General features: G+C 54.7%; 1 protein-coding gene across 1 annotated transcript; it reads right to left on the bottom strand.

The window, feature by feature from the left end:
- Positions 1-11,584: 11,584 nt before the first annotated feature.
- Positions 11,585-17,398, bottom strand: LOC144274802 (T-cell surface glycoprotein CD1b-3-like). The gene is made up of 6 exons (XM_077833897.1): positions 17,350-17,398; positions 16,846-17,124; positions 15,164-15,445; positions 14,474-14,770; positions 13,000-13,099; positions 11,585-11,919 (listed from the first exon to the last, which is right to left on the bottom strand). The coding sequence occupies exons 1-6, from the start codon at positions 17,396-17,398 to the stop codon at positions 11,907-11,909; spliced, it is 1,020 nt and encodes a 339-aa protein (XP_077690023.1). The 3' UTR covers positions 11,585-11,906.
- Positions 17,399-19,149: the final 1,751 nt, after the last annotated feature.

Here is a 19,149-nt window from a genome sequence, read left to right as displayed (position 1 = left end):
TGTACCAGTCCTTATTGGCACCCAGAGACCAGACCCAAGCACTGTATGGAACAGGGCCCAGCCTGCATTGTCTCACCTTTGGCTGCCGCTGGCGGGGCTGCGAGGGGGGCGGTGCTGCGGAAGAAGGGAGAAGAAAGGAACGTTAAAACAGAGGTGTGTGAGAGAGAGTCTGGGGTGAAGAGGGAAGCAGCAGAAATCTAGGGACTGGGGAAGAAGGAGGGAAGTGCACAAATGCACAAAGCCTGGGAAACAAGCAGGGAGAACTGGAGGTCCTGGCAAAGTCAAGGAATTATGATGTGATTGGAATAACAGAGACTTGGTGGGATAACTCACATGACTGGAGTACTGTCATGGATGGATATAAGCTGTTCAGGAAGGACAGGCAGGGCAGAAAAGATGGGGGAGTTGCACTGTATGTAAGAGATCAGTATGACTGCTCAGAGCTCAAGTATGAAACTGCAGAAAAACCTGAGTGTCTCTGGATTAAGTTTAGAAGTGTGAGCAACAAGGGTGATGTCGTGGTGGGAGTCTGCTATAGACCACCGGACCAGGGGGATGAGGTGGACGAGGCTTTCTTCTGGCAACTCGCAGAAGTTACTAGATCACACGCCCTGGTTCTCATGGGCGACTTCAATCACCCTGATGTCTACTGGGAGAGCAATACAGCTGTGCACAGACAATCCAGGAAGTTTTTGGAAAATGTAGGGGACAATTTCCTGGTGCAAGTGCTGGAGGAACTAACTAGGGGCAGAGCTCTTCTTGACCGGCTGCTCACAAACTGGGAAGAATTAGTAGGGGAAGCAAAAGTGGATGGGAACCTGGGAGGCAGTGACCATGAGATGGTCGAGTTCAGGATCCTGACACAGGGAAGAAAGGTAAGCAGCAGAATACGGACCCTGGACTTCAGAAAAGCAGACTTTGACTCTCTCCGGGAACTGATGGGCAGGATCCCCTGGGAGAATAACATGAGGGGGAAAGGAGTCCAGGAGAGTTGGCTGTATTTTAAAGAATCCTTATTGTGGTTACAGGGACAAACCATCCTGATGTGTAGAAAGAATAGTAAATATGGCAGGCGACCAGCTTGGCTTAACAGTGAAATCCTTGCTGATCTTAAACACAAAAAAGAGGCTTACAAGAAGTGGAAGATTGGACAAATGACCAGGGATGAGTATAAAAATATTGCTCAGGCATGCAGGAGTGAAATCAGGAAGGCCAAATCACACCTGGAGTTGCAGCTAGCGAGAGATGTTAAGAGTAACAAGAAGGGTTTCTTCAGGTATGTTGGCAACAAGAAGAAAGCCAAGGAAAGTGTGGGCCCCTTACTGAATGAGGGAGGCAACCTAGTGACAGAGGATGTGGAAAAAGCTAATATACTCAATGCTTTTTTTGCCTCTGTCTTCACGAACAAGGTCAGCTCCCAGACTGCTGCGCTGGGCAGCACAGCATGGGGAGGAGGTGACCAGCCCTCTGTGGAGAAAGAAGTGGTTCGGGACTATTTAGAAAAGCTGGACGAGCACAAGTCCATGGGGCCAGATGCGCTGCATCTGAGAGTGCTAAAGGAATTGGAGGATGTGATTGCAGAGCCATTGGCCATTATCTTTGAAAACTCATGGCGATCAGGGTAAATCCCGGAATACTGGAAAAAGGCTAATGTAGTGCCAATCTTTAAAAAAGGGAAGAAGGAGGATCCTGGGAACTACAGGCCAGTCAGCCTCACCTCAGCCCCTGGAAAAATCATGGAGCAGGTCCTCAAGGAATCAATTCTGAAGGACTTAGAGGAGAGGAAAGTGATCAGGAACAGTCAGCATGGATTCACCAAGGGCAAGTCATGCCTGACTAATCTAATTGCCTTCTATGACGAGATAACTGGTTCTGTGGATGAAGGGAAAGCAGTGGACGTGTTGTTCCTTGACTTTAGCAAAGCTTTTGACACGGTCTCCCACAGTATTCTTGTCAGCAAGTTAAAGAAGTATGGGCTGGATGGATGCACTACAAGGTGGGTAGAAAGTTGGCTAGATTGTCGGGCTCCATGGGTAGTGATCAATGGCTCCATGTCTAGTTGGCAGCCGGTATCAAGCGGAGTGCCCCAAGGGTCGGTCCTGGGGCCGGTTTTGTTCAATATCTTCATTAATGATCTGGAGGATGGTGTGGATTGCACCTTCAGCAAGTTTGCGGATGACACTAAACTGGGAGGAGTGGTAGATACGCTGGAGGGTAGGGACAGGGTCCAGGGGGACAAATTAGAGGATTGGGCCAAAAGAAATCTGATGAGGTTCAACAAGGACAAGTGCAGAGTCCTGCACTTAGGACGGAAGAATCCTATGCACCGCTACAGACTAGGGACCGAATGGCTCAGCAGCTGTTCTGCAGAGAAGGACCTAGGTGTGACAGTGGACGAGAAGCTGGATCTGAGTCAACAGTGTGCCCTTGTTGCCAAGAAGGCCATTGGCATTTTGGAGTGTATAAGTAGGGGCATTGCCAACAGATCGAGGGATGTGATCCTTCCCCTCTATTGGACATTGATGAGGCCTCATCTGGAGTACTGTGTCCAGTTTTGGGCCCCACACTACAAGAAGGATGTGGATAAATTGGAGAGAGTCCAGCGAAAGGCAACAAAAATGATGAGGGCACTGGAACACATGACTTATGAGGAGAGGCTGAGGGAACTGGGATTGTTTAGTCTATGGAAGAGAAGAATGAGTGGGGATTTGATAGCTGCTTTCAACTACCTGAAAGGTGGATCCAAAGAGGATGGATCTAGACTATTCTCAGTGATAGCAGATGACAGAACGAGGAGTAATGGTCTCAAGTTGCAGTGGGGGAGGTTTAGGTTGGATATTAGGAAAAACTTTTTCACTAGGAGGGTGGGGAAACACTGGAATGCGTTACCTAGGGAGGTGGTGGAATCCCCTTCCTTAGAAGTTTTTAAGGTCAGGCTTGACAAAGCCCTGGCTGGGATGATTTAATTGGGGATTGGTCCTGCTTTGAGCAGGGGGTTGGACTAGATACCTCCTGAGGTCCCTTCCACCCCTGCTATTCTATGATTCTATGAGGGAGAAGGAAGGATGTGTCGGGGGGAGATGGATAGATGGACAGACAGCACTGTTCCCTCTAAGCTGTCCGCATGTGCGCACGCACAGAGATCGTAAATCCCACGTACACGGAAAAACACCACGCACACAAAAATTTGCACAGAAGAAATTTTTTGCACACATGGCCTGTCAAAAATTAGAGGAAACATTGACAGACAGCCCAGCATGGACCCAGTGGACAGACGGCAGCTAGGATGTGTTCACTAGAAGAGGCCCTGGCCCATAGGGGCCAGGAGGTTAGTGGGGGGAAGGCTCTGGTTTGGTACCTCGGCGTCTCTTCAGGAGGAGGGTGGCCACCAGGCCGATAATGAGAAGAAGCCCCAGGGCAATGGCAACCTGGTACAGGAGCTCCTGGGTGCAGCACCCTACGGGGGCAGGTTTTTTACCTGGGCGATGGAGAGGAGCGTTAGGGGATTCTCAGCCCCGTGAACCAGGCAGTCCCCTGCCCTGGGGCCGTAGAGGGGGAAGGCCCCGTGCCCCATTCCCCACCTCACCTGTGTCACTCTGGTTTCTCCCCATCACCCGCAGCTCGGTGCCCGCTCCTGTCCCGCTCTCTCCCTGGTGGATGCTAATCTGACACTGATAGAGACCAGAGTCCCGCTTCTCCAACTTCGACAGGGTCAGTGTGGCCTCCCCTTTCCGGAGCAGATCCAGGTGGGACACATTGAGCCTCCCCTTGTAGAAGGGATGGTGAGATTCCAGCACGACTCCGGGTGCTCTAGTCCACGTTGCTTTGGCCACGCTGCCCAGTCTGTTCTCGAAGAAGCAGCTGAGGTTCACGGTCTCGCTGGGGGATGCTCGGAGGACAGCGGGGCTCTGAAGGTCTGTGAGACCTTCATGAACTAGGGCAATAAACATTACAGCAGCAAAGGAAAATGACGACGAGTGGTATCAAGACATGCCCCAGCCGCCCGAAACCTTAGCAGCACAGAGATAAGAAGCTAAGGGGAAAGAATTTTGCGTTCCTGTCCACCTTGCTATTGCTCACAACACTCTTGATAACACACTGCGCAGGGCTTTCACTTCCACCCCAACAGAGACCCGACATCAACACTGCTCTGGGCACGGCAGATGCTCACAGAGACGTTAGACGTCAAACCACTGAGGACAGTTAAGTCCAAAGCAGACTGCACAGAGTTGCAAAGGGATCTCACTAGACTGGGTGACGAAATGGCAGATGAAACTCAAAGGTAATAAATGCAAAGTCATGCCCACTGGGAAACATAATTCCAACTACACATATAAAATGCTGGGGTCTAATTTAGCTGTTGCATCTCAAAAAGATCATGGATAGTTCTTTGAAAACATCCGCTCACTGAGCAGCGACAGTCAAGAAAGCAAACAGGACAGTAGGAACCATTAGGAAAGGAACAGATAACAAGATGGAAAATACCATAATGGCACTAAATAAATCCAGGGCATGCCCACACCTTGAATAGTGCATGCAGTTCTGGTCACCCGATCTCAAGAAAAGATACATTAGAATTGGAAAAGGTGCAGAAAAAGGCAACAAAAATGATGAGGGGGATGGAACTGTTCCATGTGAGGAGAGATTGAAAACACAGGGACTGTTCAGCTTAGAAAAGAAACGAGTAAGGGGGGGATATGATAGATATAAAATCACGACTGGTGGGGAGAAAGTGACTAGGGAGTGTAAATTACCACTTCTCATAACACAAGAACCAGGGGTCACCTGATGAAATTAACAGGCAGCAGGTTTAAAACAAGCAAAAAGAAGTACTTCTTCACTCAACACACAGTCAACCTGGGGAACTCACTGCCAGGGGATGTTGTGAAGGCCAAAACTATAACTGAGCTCAAAAAAGAATTAGATAATTTCCTGGAGGATATGCCCATCAATGGCCAAGACAGTCAGGGATGCAACCCCATGCTCTGGGTGTCTCTAAATCTCTGACTGCCAGAAGAAGGGACTGGTTGACAGGGGTGGATCACTTGATGATTGCCCTGTTCTGTACATTCTCTCTGAAGCATCTGGCACTGGCCACTGTCAGAGACGGGATACTGGGCTAGATGGACTGGGCTAGATGGACCAGTCCGGCCATTCTTATGTTCTTCCAGGAGGATTGCAAGTCACACTACTTTATTTCCTAGAATTCAGAATCCTAACACACAAAACCCCCAAACCAGAGAGAGAGAAAAGAGGCTGCTCCCTAAGGCAGAGAGGAATGACTCACCCCACATTAGTTTAGGCTGGGTCTCTGCAGACTGACTCTGATCATATGGAGACCTCTAGGCTGCAAGCAGGCCCAGGAGACCCGCTTACAAATTAAAGTGGCAGCTTGTCAGTTTAACAGTTTTAAGTACACCACAAACACATGCTTCGACTTTATTCAGTTTGTGCTCCAAGCTACAGCGGGTGGAAATGTTTCCCAATGGAACGTTTGTCCCTTGGAAATGCCGTTTCACTGAAATGATGACAACTTGTTTAGCAACGGGGTGGCTGGCATGAAAAAGCGTTTTGATAGGGTCGAAAGGGAATGGTTTGATTTTTCAGTTTCCAAACTTATTTGGTGTTATATTATTAAACAAGAGTCAAAACTGAAATGAAATGCTTCAGTTTTATGGAAACAGAATACATCTGGGTTGACCTGAAATGACATATCCGTATCTATCCATCCACACATGTACCTGTCCTATCCATACATGCACCCTAGATCCATAGCTATCTATCCACCCCTAGCTCTCTAGCTATAGATAGACAGGATCTTGGCTGGACGATAGCTAGCTAGCTAGATACAGATGCCCTAGGGATGGGGTATGGATGGACAGATATTAATTTAGGGGTGGGGTGGATGGGTACATAGAAAGATAAATAAGAAGGATCTAGGGGGAGGGATGAATGGGTGGATGGACAGATAGAGATGAATCTAGGGGTGGAGGATGGATGGATGGACAGATAGAGATGGATCTAGGAATGGGGTAGATAGACAGAAGGACTGATCGGGGTAGATCTAGGAACGGGGTTGATTGTTGCTTGATTTTAGAGGATGGTATATTATTGTTGACTTGCCATTTGATCTGACCAGAAGATGAGGAAGTTCTTGTCCCAGAATCAGACCACCCAGAAGCTTTTGGTCTTTACCAAAGCTTCCTAGACTAGCACCCTCACAGGGGCACCTGGTGGTAGGAGGCAACGGACCAGCCTTATCCCTGGCCTGCCAAATGGGTCCAACGGTGCTTGAGACTGACGGTGAACAATAGAGCTGAAGGGTCAGATGCCGAGGAGCGAAGATGACAGCAGACAGTGGAGAAACTCAAAAGCTGAAGAAGACGAAGCTGCCTGCACATGGTGGGTTGCCCTCCTATAGGACATCTGCAATATCTTAAATATTCAAGCTAGTACCCAACCTTCTGTGCCCAAATCTAACTTCCTCACCCACATAATATTGGGGTGCACTTATTCTGTAGGTTAGTGTATTCACACATATTAATGCCAATTGGCTCATGCTCAGATGTGTTATTTCTTGCCCAAACTGGTTTCTGGTCATTACTTCCACATTTCTGCGGTGTCCCATGTGGTCACCATGAAGTCCCGAGTTTCTTAGATAAACATGTTTAGTTCCCCAAAATCTAAAAGGGTATCGGTTTGGCCATAAAAATGAGCCTAAGGTCACGAGCCCACTTAACCATACTGATGCTCACTTGCTGAAGCTAAACATACAGGATACAGGCCTGTAGGTCCTGTTACAGCCAAACATAATAAAGTAATCCAATGCAAATGTATTTAGCAAGGGGAAATTAGTTTATGTAAAAACAACGAGGAGTACTTGTGGCACCTTACAGACTAACAAATTGATTTTGTTTTCTATAGTGATGAAAGCTTATGCCCAAATAAATTTGTTAGTCTCTAAACTAAACACTCACACCTTCTTGTCCACTGTTTCAAATGGCCCACCTTGTTTACATTGGCCTCATTAACCCTACAAAAGTGATTTCCACTCCTTCTTGTCAACTGTTGAGAACTGCCAACTTAAATTGAATTGGCTCGTTAGCACTGACCCCGCACCTGGTAAGGCAACTCCCATCTTTCCATATGCTGTGTATTTATACCTCCCTACAATATTTTCCACTCCATGCATCTGATGAAGTGGGTTTTAGCCCACGAAAGCTTATGCCCAAATAAATTTGTTAGTCTCTAAAGTGCCATAAGGACTCCTCATTGTTTTTGCTGATACAGACTAACACGGCTACCACCCTGAAACACAATAAAGTAATCCAATGCAAACGTACAAGGCAAATATACCAAAGCAAACCAATAAATAAAGGTAGAACATAATAAAGCAAGCCAGCAGATTAGCCTTCTGGGCTACAAGGTGGACAGACAGAGATGAATCTAGGGGTTGGGTAGGTGGAAAGAAAGGCAGACAGAGATGGATTTAGGCATGGGGCAGATGGACAGAAGGACAGACAGAGAGAGATCTAGGGATGGGGTAGGTGGCTGGATGAACACTTTAAATTAGTACCTGCTCCCCAGGTGGGGATGAGGAGGACAACGCAGAGGACAGGGCTCAGGGCTGGTGGTGGCTCCATGGTCCCCGCGCTCTGGGCGGCTCCGTGGGGCCTGCTCAGCTCAGCCTCAGCATCCTCCGGAAGCATCAGGCCCAGGGGTGGTGGAAAGTTTTGTGGTCAGTGCCTCTGAGATGGCTGCAGCGAGAGGCCGGGGACGAGGGCCGGATGTGTGTGTGTGTTTGAGCATGTGCTATTCACTGTGTGAGGGACTGGCTGGTGTGTGTGTGTGTGCGTACGTGTGTGTGTGCACACATCCCACTGCCCCCTAGAATCAGCCGCATTCATCTGTGTCTCCTAGCCCCTCTACTGCGTATGACTGAGGAGGATTCCCCTTACTTGGACTGGGGCAGTTGGGGTGTTTAGAGCTGGGGCATCTGGTCTGATGCCCCGCCCGGCTGCCCTGGTGCAGGGGGCAGAACAGCAGCAACTGGCATCTCCGGGAGCATCCTGGCTTGGTGGTGGTCCCCAGGAACAGCTCCCTTACCAGGGCTGCATCCTACACTGGACCACAAATCCCTGCTCTGCTCTCAGACCAGGGGGACCAATGGGCTTGAATTCCACCCTGGGTTGGCGATCTGGCCCTGTCAATTTTTCACGTCTTGTTCATCGGCTCTGTCACAAGACATTTCTAACCAGACATTGTCCTTAGTGGCACGACCTTGAATGGTTGGCCGACAGCTACACCACACCGCTGGCTCGTGATATTCAGAGGAGCTGTCAGGTTGCGGGTAGTTCTGATGGGGATTTGGGGTAATGTGGAGCCATTATCTGTCCAAAACGACCCTGCCAAATTGTACGTGTGGCTGGAGGTGGGTAAAATCTTTTCCGTCAACAGCTGCATTTCGGGGTTGCCCCTCGTTTCCCTTTACCTCCAGGAAGTCCTATTTTCTTGGATGAACTTATCTCCGCTGACTGAGACATGCCAATGTGCCATCACTCCCACCCACCGCCGCTCCAATCAGCCCCAGCTCAGGTGGCCAGTTTTAGTTGGAGTATTCCTGGAGTTTCCATCCCATGATGTAAATCTTAATTAATGATTAACCCTGAATTGTTGGAGTCTCCAGGACAATGGTGGAAGATTGGCAACCCAAGGACGCAGATGACAGCGTGGTTGTGGACAGGGGTGGGTGGAGAAGGGATGGCGCCTAGCGACTCAGAGTGAAGGTGTCGGGTGGTAGGTGGGCTCATGGGAAGGGGTCTGAGAGTGAAAGGGCAGATGGGGTGGTTGTGTTGAGGGGCTGTAGTTCCTTGTTTTTGTGGGGTGTTGTTTTGCCCACTGACCCCGGTTGTTTCATGACCTGCTTTGGGTGTTAAATTTGACAAGGGGTGCATGTGAATTTCTACCGATGGGGAAAGCTATGGGATCTATCTGTCAGGACTCCTGGGTTCTATCGTAGGTTCTGGTTAAGTGTGGTTGAGCAGAAAAGGATTCCCAGGCTCTCCTGACTCTAACCCACTAGTCCCCACTCCCCTCCCAGAGCTGGGAGAGAACTCAGGAGTCCAGATCCTTTGTCATCCCTCAGTTCAGGTCTGTGCAGAGCCTGGTGCGACAGGGACCCTGATGTTTCTCAGGAGTGAGAAGATCTGTGCAGCACTGAGCACCATGGGGTGGGGTCCCTTTGCTACTATGGTACTTTCTGCAGTTTCTGTGGTGGGCTGAAACGTGCCGAGTTGCTCGGGGCTCTGTCTTCACTTTCACCCCTGCGCATCGTGGTAAGAAACAGGAAATTCAGCATCTTGCACGACTGCAGCTTTTGCATAGGTGGCAGCAGGTGGGGCTGGGGGGAGGGGGGACCAGGGGTGAGTTACAATTAGCTACATAAATGTCAGAGTCGGGGGCATGTGCGACACACAAATAACTGACCACGGTTTCCATCCCGTCAGCTGGAGTCGATCTCTAGGCTCTCAGCTTGCAGTGCCAAAAATACTTCTAGCCCTAACAGGTGCAAAGAAATCTCTCTAACCAGGGGTGAGTGGGACCCATGCCTGAGACTGCAGAGAGCCTGAGCTGATCGCTCTGAGAGGGGGGAGCTGCCCCGAATGTGATCCAGGCAGTGATGGGAGTGGGCTGGCTCGGGGTGGGTCTATCCTGCTAGAATTTTACTTTCCACCCAAATTTCCAATTTCTCACCTTTTTGTCCCAATTCAGGAGAAAAATAAGTGTTAAAATATAGATAGAAAATCTGTTTTCTGAACATCTGACCAGGGAGTGCTTGAAATTCCACCCAACACCCCTTCCTCATGTAGTCTGAGACGGGGTGAACAGCCTTATTTTCGAGCCTTCTATCACCTCCTCTTCTCTGTTTCAATCTCTCCTCCTACACCGAGTCGGGACCTAGGGTGTTTTCAAAACAAACATTTGCACTGGGGAAAAGTCAAAAGCCTGAAGAAACTCACCCCTTTCGTTCTGCTAGAACTTTCCTCGCAGCCAGATGTATCGTCCATTCACAAGACAGATATATTTCTGAGTGCAAATGTGTTTGTTTCAATAACGTTGATATTCACGTAAGGAGAAGCAGATATGTTTCATAAATGCAACTACTGGGGTGAAGCTTGACAGGTATTATTATATATAGAACATTATTTTTCTCAAAAAAAATCATGAATTCCCATAAATGCAGCTAGCACTGGGGTGGAGCATATTGTGTCAGCAATTATATATAGGTGTAAACACACACACATATATACATATACACACACACACTTTTTGTCCATGAGAAAACACATAATTTTCCATAATTATTTTTTTCGAAAAATATCTTGGCTAAAGAGAAACATTTTCCCCCAAAATATTTTCCTTTTTAAAGTGATATCGTGTTTGTCAAGGAGAACAGTTCACAAAGATATTTTTCTGTAGAAAGCCATTTCTGCATGGAAGAACATTTTCCAGGAGAGAGTTTTCATTAAAAATGCTGAATTTAAAAGCTCTTGTGTTCCAGAAACGTTTGACTTGATAGAACTGTTTTTAAATAAGCGAAGGGAAAACCTCTGGGCCGGATCCCAGCTGGTGTCAAGCAGCCGCACCTCCACTGACCTCAGCGGGGCCAGGTACTGAGCGTCTGGAAATCCGTTCCATTGAAGTCAGAAGCGCTACGGCTGACTCTGGCCCCATTGACTTAGATGGAGCTACGGCCAATTGACACCCTGGCTGATCGTTTCTCCTGTGCTCTCTCTCTCCGCTGCTGTGTTCTCCTTGGGTTTCTGCGTCTCCTCCCTCTGCTGCTGGACAGGACGGGACAGTGTCCTGCTGCTCCCTCAGCTCTCCATTCGGCTGTTGGACAGATGGACGGCTCAGCAAGCTTCTCTCTGCTTTTCTCTCCTTCTCATCACTGTCCAGTCGCTCTCCACCTACCTCTTGGCTGTCTGCTGACTCACTGACTTTTATACCGACCTGTCAGGACTGTCTTGCGCATGACAACTGCCCACATTTCAAACGGTCCGTTCTATTTTTAGCCCGCAGCCGTTGTTTAGCTCAGTGTTCGGATCGGCTGACCTTTCCCCTACTTCGGTTTTCCCGCCAGTTCTACTTTTTAGTGCTATGGGATCTGCAGCTTCGAATGAGGGCCTGACTCTTGCTTAATTAAGATGGAAGTCAGGGATACACCATGGAGTCTGGGGAATTCCTCTGGTATCAGCAACATCCACTCAGGTGTTCGACCTGAAAGTTATCGCATGTTGTTTCCCACATTTAGGCAAAAAGGAAAGCAGCTTAGAGGGTAGCATAAGTAAATCTCAAAATTCAGGGTCAAGAGTTCGTCAGTTTCTTGTGTGTTTCTCAAGTGAGTTTGGTCTCCCTATTTTTCAAAGGAGAGTGTATTTGCTTCGTAAGTAGAGAGGAACTGACTGATTTGCGAACACTGCAACTGTGTCTGTAACAACCTGATGTTCCAGGAGAGGAGAAGTGAAGGGGAGGCCAGGAGGCCACAACTGTTGCTCAGAATCTGAAAGGTCTGACTCAGATGCATGGGAAGCCAGAGGCTGGAATTAGCTCCGCACTTCCTGGATGTGGGCTGAGGATGGGCAGGAAGTTCCTCGGTCAGCAGAAAACCGGATTCGAGCCTGAAGGGGAAGCTAAAGTAAATTGTGGTGAAACAAAATTCTAGTGAAATCCTCCAGTGCCACTGGGTTATGGCCCCACTGGGGACTCATTTCCTGGGGCTGCCAGCCCCATCCCTGAGCCAGTCACCTTTCTTATTCCTCAGGTACACGAGCAATCCCAGGACCATGAAGACCAACCCGAGCACGGAGCCCATGACCCCAGCTAGCCTCTTGCCCCTGGCAGAGTCAGTCTGTGCTTCTGTGAAAACAAGAGCAGAGATGGTTTGGGCTCAGCCCAGCTTCTCCTTCCCTTTGTCACGTCCCCGCTCTCTGCCCCCGTGGTGGGGATGATGACCTGACACAGGCCCATCGCCTGAAGGGCTCCATAGAGCTAGGGGTGCCCCTGCGGGCTCAGGGGTGGCCCCACACTGAGAGGCTCTTACCCCAGTGCACGGTGAGGGGGCCCCACAGGCTCATGGGCTCCACCTGGCAGGTGTAGACGTCCCTGCACCGGGGGGTCATCTCCAGCATCAGCAGGATCTGGAAGGTCCAGTCTCCATTGTGGAGCAGCTCCGCGGACACCATCCCAGCCATCTACTCCTGCCCATTCTTGAACCACTTGATTTCAATCCCCGAGAGGTAAAACCCCGCCACGGGGTCCCTCACACCCAGCTTTGGAGGGGCCCTGCCCCCAGGAGCTCTCAGCCCAGCCCAGCCAGCGACCTTGGAGCGGCCTCCCCGGCGCCCCACGGGCTGTAGTCTTGTCAGGGCTCCATGTGGGTAGCTGGGCCAATGTCCCACGGGCAACCCACTTGCTACCCGGGCACCTTAGCTCAGCCTAAATGCTGTGCCAGGACCCACTCCTGGTTCCCATGAACCCATCCGCGCCCACCGCCTTTGTGTCTGTAGCTGTGTCTGACCCCTGCTCCCAGGCCCTGGCTCCTACAGGCCCCAATGGGGCCCGCTGGGGAGCCCCTCCCTGAAAGGTTTATTGAATGGCACAGGCCAGCGCCGGCTCCCTGCGGATCCTGGATCCCAGCGATCCCCTAAGTGTCCAACGTGCCCCAAACGATCTAGAGGGAGAAGAATCCCACCCCCCACCCAGGGCCCTGATCTCCCTGGGCTCCGATCCAGTCCTGCCCTTGGGGCCCTCAGCTCTGGAGCCGAGCATGGATCTAGCCTGAAGGTCCATATCCCCAGGAGACCAATGCCCACGCCTGGGCCGGTGCCGCCCTCACCCCCTGGTCTAACATCCTGGTAGCCCCTGGAAGGAGAGAGCAGGGGGAGGGTTATGGGGTGTAACACCCCCACCCCCACCCCAGAGAGGGAGAGGACTCACTTGCGTCTGCTCCTCCACAGCGCCACGGCCACGGCGGCTACGGCCACAACCCCCAGGGCGATGCCCACGGCCAGGCCGGGGCCCCAGCCCCTGCTGTGCTCTGTAAAACAGGGGGGGGCCGTGCTGGGAACCGGGGCAGGAGTATGGGCCCTGTTCCCCCTGCCTCCCCTGCAGTCCCCCCTGATCCCTCAACCCCAACCCACTGCCCCCAGCCCCCCACCCTGTTCCATCAGCCTCCCCGCAGTCCCCCCTGATCCCCCAACCCCAACCCACTGCCCTCAGCCCCCCACCCTGTTCCATCAGCCTCCCCCACAGTCCCCCCTGATCCCCCAACCCCAACCCACTGCCCTCAGCCCCCCACCCTGTTCCATCAGCCTCCCCCGCAGTCCCCCCTGATCCCCCAACCCCAACCCACTGCCCCCAGCCCCCCACCCTGTTCCATCAGCCTCCCCCGCAGTCCGCCCTGATCCCCCACCCCCAACCCACTGCCCTCAGCCCCCCACCCTGTTCCATCAGCCTCCCCCGCAGTCCGCCCTGTACCCCCCACCTCCAACCCACTGCCCTTGGCCCCCCCCACCTGGTTCCATCAGCCTCCCCCGCAGTCCCCCTTGATCTCCCCCACCCCGACCCACTGCCTGCAGCCCCCCCACCCTGTTCCATCAGCTTCTCCCACGGTCCCCCCTGCTCCCCCGCAACCCCAATCCAGTGCCCTCAGCCCCCCACCCTGTTCTCTCAGTCTCCCCCACAGTCCCCCTTGATCCCCCGACCCACTGCCCTCAGCCCCCCCCCCGGCCCTGTTCCCTCAACATCCCCTGCAGTCCCTGTTGCTCGCCCCATCCCGACCCACTGCCCTCCGCCCCCCTCACCCCGACCCTCTTTCCTCAGCCTCCCGCGCAGTCTCCCCCTGCTCACCCCACCCAGACCCACTACCCTCAGCCTTGCCCTACCCCAAATCTCTTCCTTCAACCTCCCCCGTCATCCCACCCCCATCGCTCCCCCTGCTGTCCCACCCCCTCATCTTCCCCCATTCCAGTCCTGCTCCCCTATGTCTCATCCCCTCCAGACCCTTGCCCCTCTTCCTAACCCCCCTGACCCTCCCCAGCCCTGCCCCATTGTCTCCCCCTGCCCCACTGCACAGAGCTCTCTCTACCCTGTCCCATTGATGCTCCCCTCACCCACACCCTGCTCTCCCCATCCCAGTCCTGTCCTATCCCCCTCAGCCCCCACCCTGCTCCCCCCATCCCAGTCCTGTCCCATCCCCCTCAGCCCCCACCCTGCTCCCCCAGTCCCAGTCCTGTCCCACTCAGTTCCTCCACCCTGCTTCCGCTGGTCCATCACCACACATCCGCTGACACCCTCGACCTCCCTCCACCCGAATCCCGCTGCCTGGACCCACCCCCGTCCCACTCAGGACGTGCAGGAAAAGCCCCCAGGGACCATGACCGCCCCCTCCCCTCCAGGGACGTGCCCCTACCCCAGGGGATCAGCAGGCTTTGGCCCCCCAGGCTGCTGTGCTCCACCCGGCAGGCGTAGCTGTGCCCGTCGCCCGGCTCCACGGCCAGGGAGCTGCGCAGCTGGTAAGTCAGGTCCGCGTTGGGCAGGATCCCGCTGGAGCTCAGCCACCAGCCCGGCCCCACCTCCTCCCCGTCCTGCAGCCAGGCCACGCGGACGGGCCGGGGGTAGAAACCGGTGACCCGGCAAACCAGCAGTAACGACGCGGGGGTCCCGGCTGGGGGAGGCGCTCGGGCAAACACCACGGCGACCGGCCGCTCTGAGACAGGAGGGAGAGAGATGGGGCGGGGGAGAGGGACGATTCAGTCTGAGCCTCAGGGACTCACTAGCCAAGCCCAGCTCCATTCCCCGGGGTCAGGCGTTGGCCCCGCTGTCCTGGCCAGACCCTGCAGTTACCAGTGGTGAGGGAATCCCCCTTCACTTCCTGTCCTAAACTGCTGTTCAGTGCGGCTATGAACGGCTACGGTGCTCCACCCCAGCTATAGCTGCATTTGTACACCAGGCAAGGGGTCCCTGGATAAACAGCCCTCTGCCCCACCCCAGAGGGGGCTGCATCTCACAGCTGGGCGAGGGATCCCCATGTAAATAGCTCGCATGCCCCACCCCAGAGGTGGTTGCATCTCAGCGAGCGAGGAGTGGTGTCCAGCCTCACCTTGCCTCTCCAGAGACTCTTTCCCATGCTGGACAAAGCTCTTGAGCTCATTGACACACGTCGTTCTCAGGAGAAATGGAAGCATGATGGCCACCGCTCTGTTGCAGTTAAGAATCTCCAGGGCTTTGAGTGTCAGCTTATCCCCACGCCGAGTGACCCATTTGCCGGTGTCCATGTCAAGGCTGACGAAGTCCTCGCCGTTCATCCCAGCATCACAGAATTGCCTCGAGGTGCCGTTGGGGTGGAGCTCGCAGCCCTCGGTGAACTGGGTAACAAAGGGGTCTGGAACAGGAAGGGCAGGGGGGACAAGGACAGGCTGTCCAGAGGTCACCGGGACGGGGGGGAGGGGGCAGAAATAGAGAGATGCGGGGGGGAAATAAAGACACAATGTCAAGTGCAATGAGGATGTTTGGCCACAAGATGGGGGCCGGATTGTGGGGGGCCCTGGTTCCAGTTCAGGGTACGTTGCAGTTTCTGTTTCAAGCTGTTTTTCTCAAAGTGTTCTAACGTCCACATGCCTTGTCGGATTGGCTCGAAAATCGCTATGAGACATCAGGGCCTGAGGCAGAGTTTGTGGTGCTAATTTGGAGTGACTTCATCAGGGGGATCCTGAGATACAGACCCCGTCCCAGATAAATGCTTAATTATTTAGAACGTTATTTGTGATGCTCGAGAGAAAACTGTGGCCCTGAGCCTCAATACACTCACATCCCCGGGCTCCCCTCAGCTCCGGTGGCAAGGACACGTTTGGCTTCCCGAGGTTACACAAGTCACTGGGCCTTGGTTGTGTGTGTGGAGCGGTACGCCGGGCGGTGGTGCACCTCTGCCCACAGACGGTTCACACCTCTGCCAGGGGTTCTTTCCTCAGCAGCGACTCAGGGCGTGACACACCGAGTCACACGCTCGCTCAGTGGGAGAGGCTGTAACCTCTGAGCCCTGGGAGGACCCGTCCGAGCCCTGTCACCGAGAGGGTCCTGCGGCTGTGAGCTGTGATCACCGGGCCGGCTGTCACGCTGTCGTGAAACGCACATGCCCCGGCAGATTGCCGTGAAATTAGCTCTGCCCCACCAAGGTGCAGGGGAGACTTTGGGGTGCAAATCTGGGGGCAGGTTCCTGAGAGGAAGTCTTGCCCGAGGACCTGCTTTTAGTGCTCCAGCATCAGACACCCGGCGCAGGCCCTGGGCTGAGCCGCTGAGAAGAGGCGTGCTGGGCTCTGTCCCATGCCCCGGGGCAGCGCTGGCTGTGAGGGGGGAGGCATTAGCTTAGCTCTGCATTTCCTGCCCATGTGTCAGTTTTCAAGGTTGAGGCAGGACAGGTGGTACGTTGAGCAGCCTTCCCCTTCCTTTCCACTTCCCTCTCCTTCGACAAAGGCCTTTGGTAGGGCACCTGGTCGCAAAAGACCATGAGCCTAGGGTCAGGGGCTGGGACATGGGGCCTTTCCCCTCTAGGGCGCACAGGCTACAATCCGGCCCCAGAGCAGGGGACTGGCTCAATGGGGTGGAGAATGGGACACGGGGCCTTTCCCCTCTAGGGGACGCTGGCTCCATCCAGCCTAAAGGCCAGCGCCTGGCTGTCTTGCCCTCGATCCACCCTGTCAGGACACAGTTGCTGCTGTGAGCGTGTCAGTTCTCAGCTCCCTGGTGGGTGCGGGAAGGGACCCCCTCAGACTGCACCATACTCACAGCCCTCTCCTTCTTCCGTAGCCAGATCGTTCATCATACGGATGAAGTTGGACAGATAGGTATAGATCAACGTCTCCAGGTCCTGCCACACCTTCGGGGTGAGGCCCAGCCGGGCCCAGGGCTGCAGGAAGCGGATCTTGCAGGGGCTGCAGTCTAGGGAGTGGGTCTCCAGGTCGCCAACCAGGGCTGTCCCCAGTATGTCCGTGGAGCTGGCGTTGTGGAAGATGATGGTTTGGAACAGCCGGAGGGTGAGAGACCCTGGGGGGACAGGAGGGGAGGCTGTGGGGAGGGGAGAGGAAACAAGTGGAGGATAAAGCAGGTAGGGAGAGGGATTAATGAATCTCCGTCTCCTTAATGCTCCCTGCTGACCCCTAACCCGCCTCCCCCCTCCTCCTACACCCCTGGCAAGGGTCACTAGCCCAGCATGGTGCTGCCCCACCCTGGCATTACACCATCTGCACCCCCTCAGTAGCAAAAAGGGCGGGGGGGGGGGTCCCCGCTTACCGGCCAGAGCCCCCCATGCCCAGGGGAGGAGCAGCAGAGGGAGCAGCATCCCAGCAAGGGAATACGGGCTCAGGCAGGTGTCCGGGCCGCGGGACGAGGGGCCCAGAGTTGCACACTTGTGCTCTCGGTTCCTCCCAGGTCGCAAATCTCTCTGCCAACTTCTCTCTTTGTCTGTCTCTGCTCAGCGCCGTGCCCGCAGCTGCCAGCCCCGAGCCAATCAGGGCAGAGGGAGTCGGGGAGCGGCGGCAGCGCGGGAAGGGGATCCCCGGCAGGAAGAGCAGAACCAGGCCCTGAGCCAGGATCAGTGTGTGTGAGACGCCCCCTCCATCTCCTCTGCCCTGGGGCAATGGGGCCAGTCCTGCCTGGCAGGGGACAGCGCCCCCCACTTAGGGCTTGATTCACCCGCAGACAAACCAGCCACGCACCTAGACCTCGAATTGGTGGGGGGTGGCCCCAAAATTACAGGCCAGCGTCCTCCTTCTCACCCCACCCAGGGGCTCTGCCTCCCCACAGCTGCACCCTCTGACGGGGCACCGCACCCCAAACCTGGCCTGCCGCGGGCGGGGGCGGGGGGAGACTTGGGGTGGTGGTGGTGGAAAGCAACCCCACCCCCACTCACCCCGCAGTGGGGGTCCGTCCCGTGGGGCTGGGCCTGGCTCCCCCCGCAGGGGCTGCACCTGAGTGACGGGGGGAGATGGGGCGGGGGCAGGGGAGAAGGGTCAGAGCAGAATCGAGGGCAGAGCCCCCCAACTGTCCCCTCATCCCAATGGCCCCTCCCCCAACCTGCCTCTCCCAATAGCCCCTCCCCTTCCCCTCCTGATAGCCCCTCCCCCTCCATCCCGATGGCCCCTCCCCTTCCCTCTCCCAATAGCCCCTTCCTCTCCCTGCCCGCTTTCCTATTAGCCACACTCCTGCTCCCTGCCCCCCCCGCTCATTAGCCCCTCCCACTCCTTGGCCCCGCCTCCTTATTCTCCTCCCAGGCCCCTCCCTTTCCCTCACTGGCTTGGCAGGACAGCCTATTAGAAGGCGCCATCCTGTTTAAATGTCACTAGTTGCCGGGCAGAGTCAGCCGGGGCAGCATGAGGGAGAACTGGCGGAGAGGAAAAAGGGTGGGAAACGGGCGGGGAAGCTCCGCGAGGCGCCAACGGCCGCTGAGAGCACGAGGCGGGAAGGGCCAACTGTCACCTGAGAGGGTGGGAGGGGGCGGGGCCAACTGTCACGAGAGGGTGGGAGGGGGCGGGGCCAACTGTCACTTGGAGTCCTGGCTCCCAGCCCCCCGGCTCTAACCACTAGACCCCACTCCCTTCCCCGAGCTGGGGAGAGAACCCAGGAGTCCGGGCTCCCAGCCCCAGGCCCCCCCCCAAACCTGCTCAGCCCCGCTCTTCCCCTAGATGTGGGACAGAGAACCCAGGAGTCCGGACCCCTTTGGTTCAGCTGGGGGCTGTGCAGAGCCTGGCATACCAAGGGCGCTGAGCTTGTTTTGGGGTGTGTGGGGGTGTGTGACAGGGGCCCCGATCTCTTTCAGGGGGATCTGTGTAGCGCCCGGGGGCCCCTCCATTGGCTACGGCTGCCGTTTCTGTGGCAGGCCGGAGCGCGCCGAGTGGCTCGGGGCTCTGTCTGCCCTTGAGCTCCTGGTGAGAAACAGGAAATTCAGCAGCGTTCACGGCCGCAGCTTGTGCAAAGGCAGCTGCAGGCGGGGCGGGGGGTGATTTACAGTCAGCGACAGACGTGTCGGAGTCGGGGCCGTGTGCGACGCACAAACGACTGACCACGGTTTCCGTCCCGCGAGCCGGAGTCGAT

The sequence above is a fragment of the Eretmochelys imbricata genome, chromosome 14, assembly GCF_965152235.1.
Source record: "Eretmochelys imbricata isolate rEreImb1 chromosome 14, rEreImb1.hap1, whole genome shotgun sequence".
NCBI lineage: Eukaryota > Metazoa > Chordata > Testudines > Cheloniidae > Eretmochelys > Eretmochelys imbricata.
Note: the sequence above shows the minus strand (reverse complement) of the source record. Positions and strands in the feature narration are given on the sequence as shown.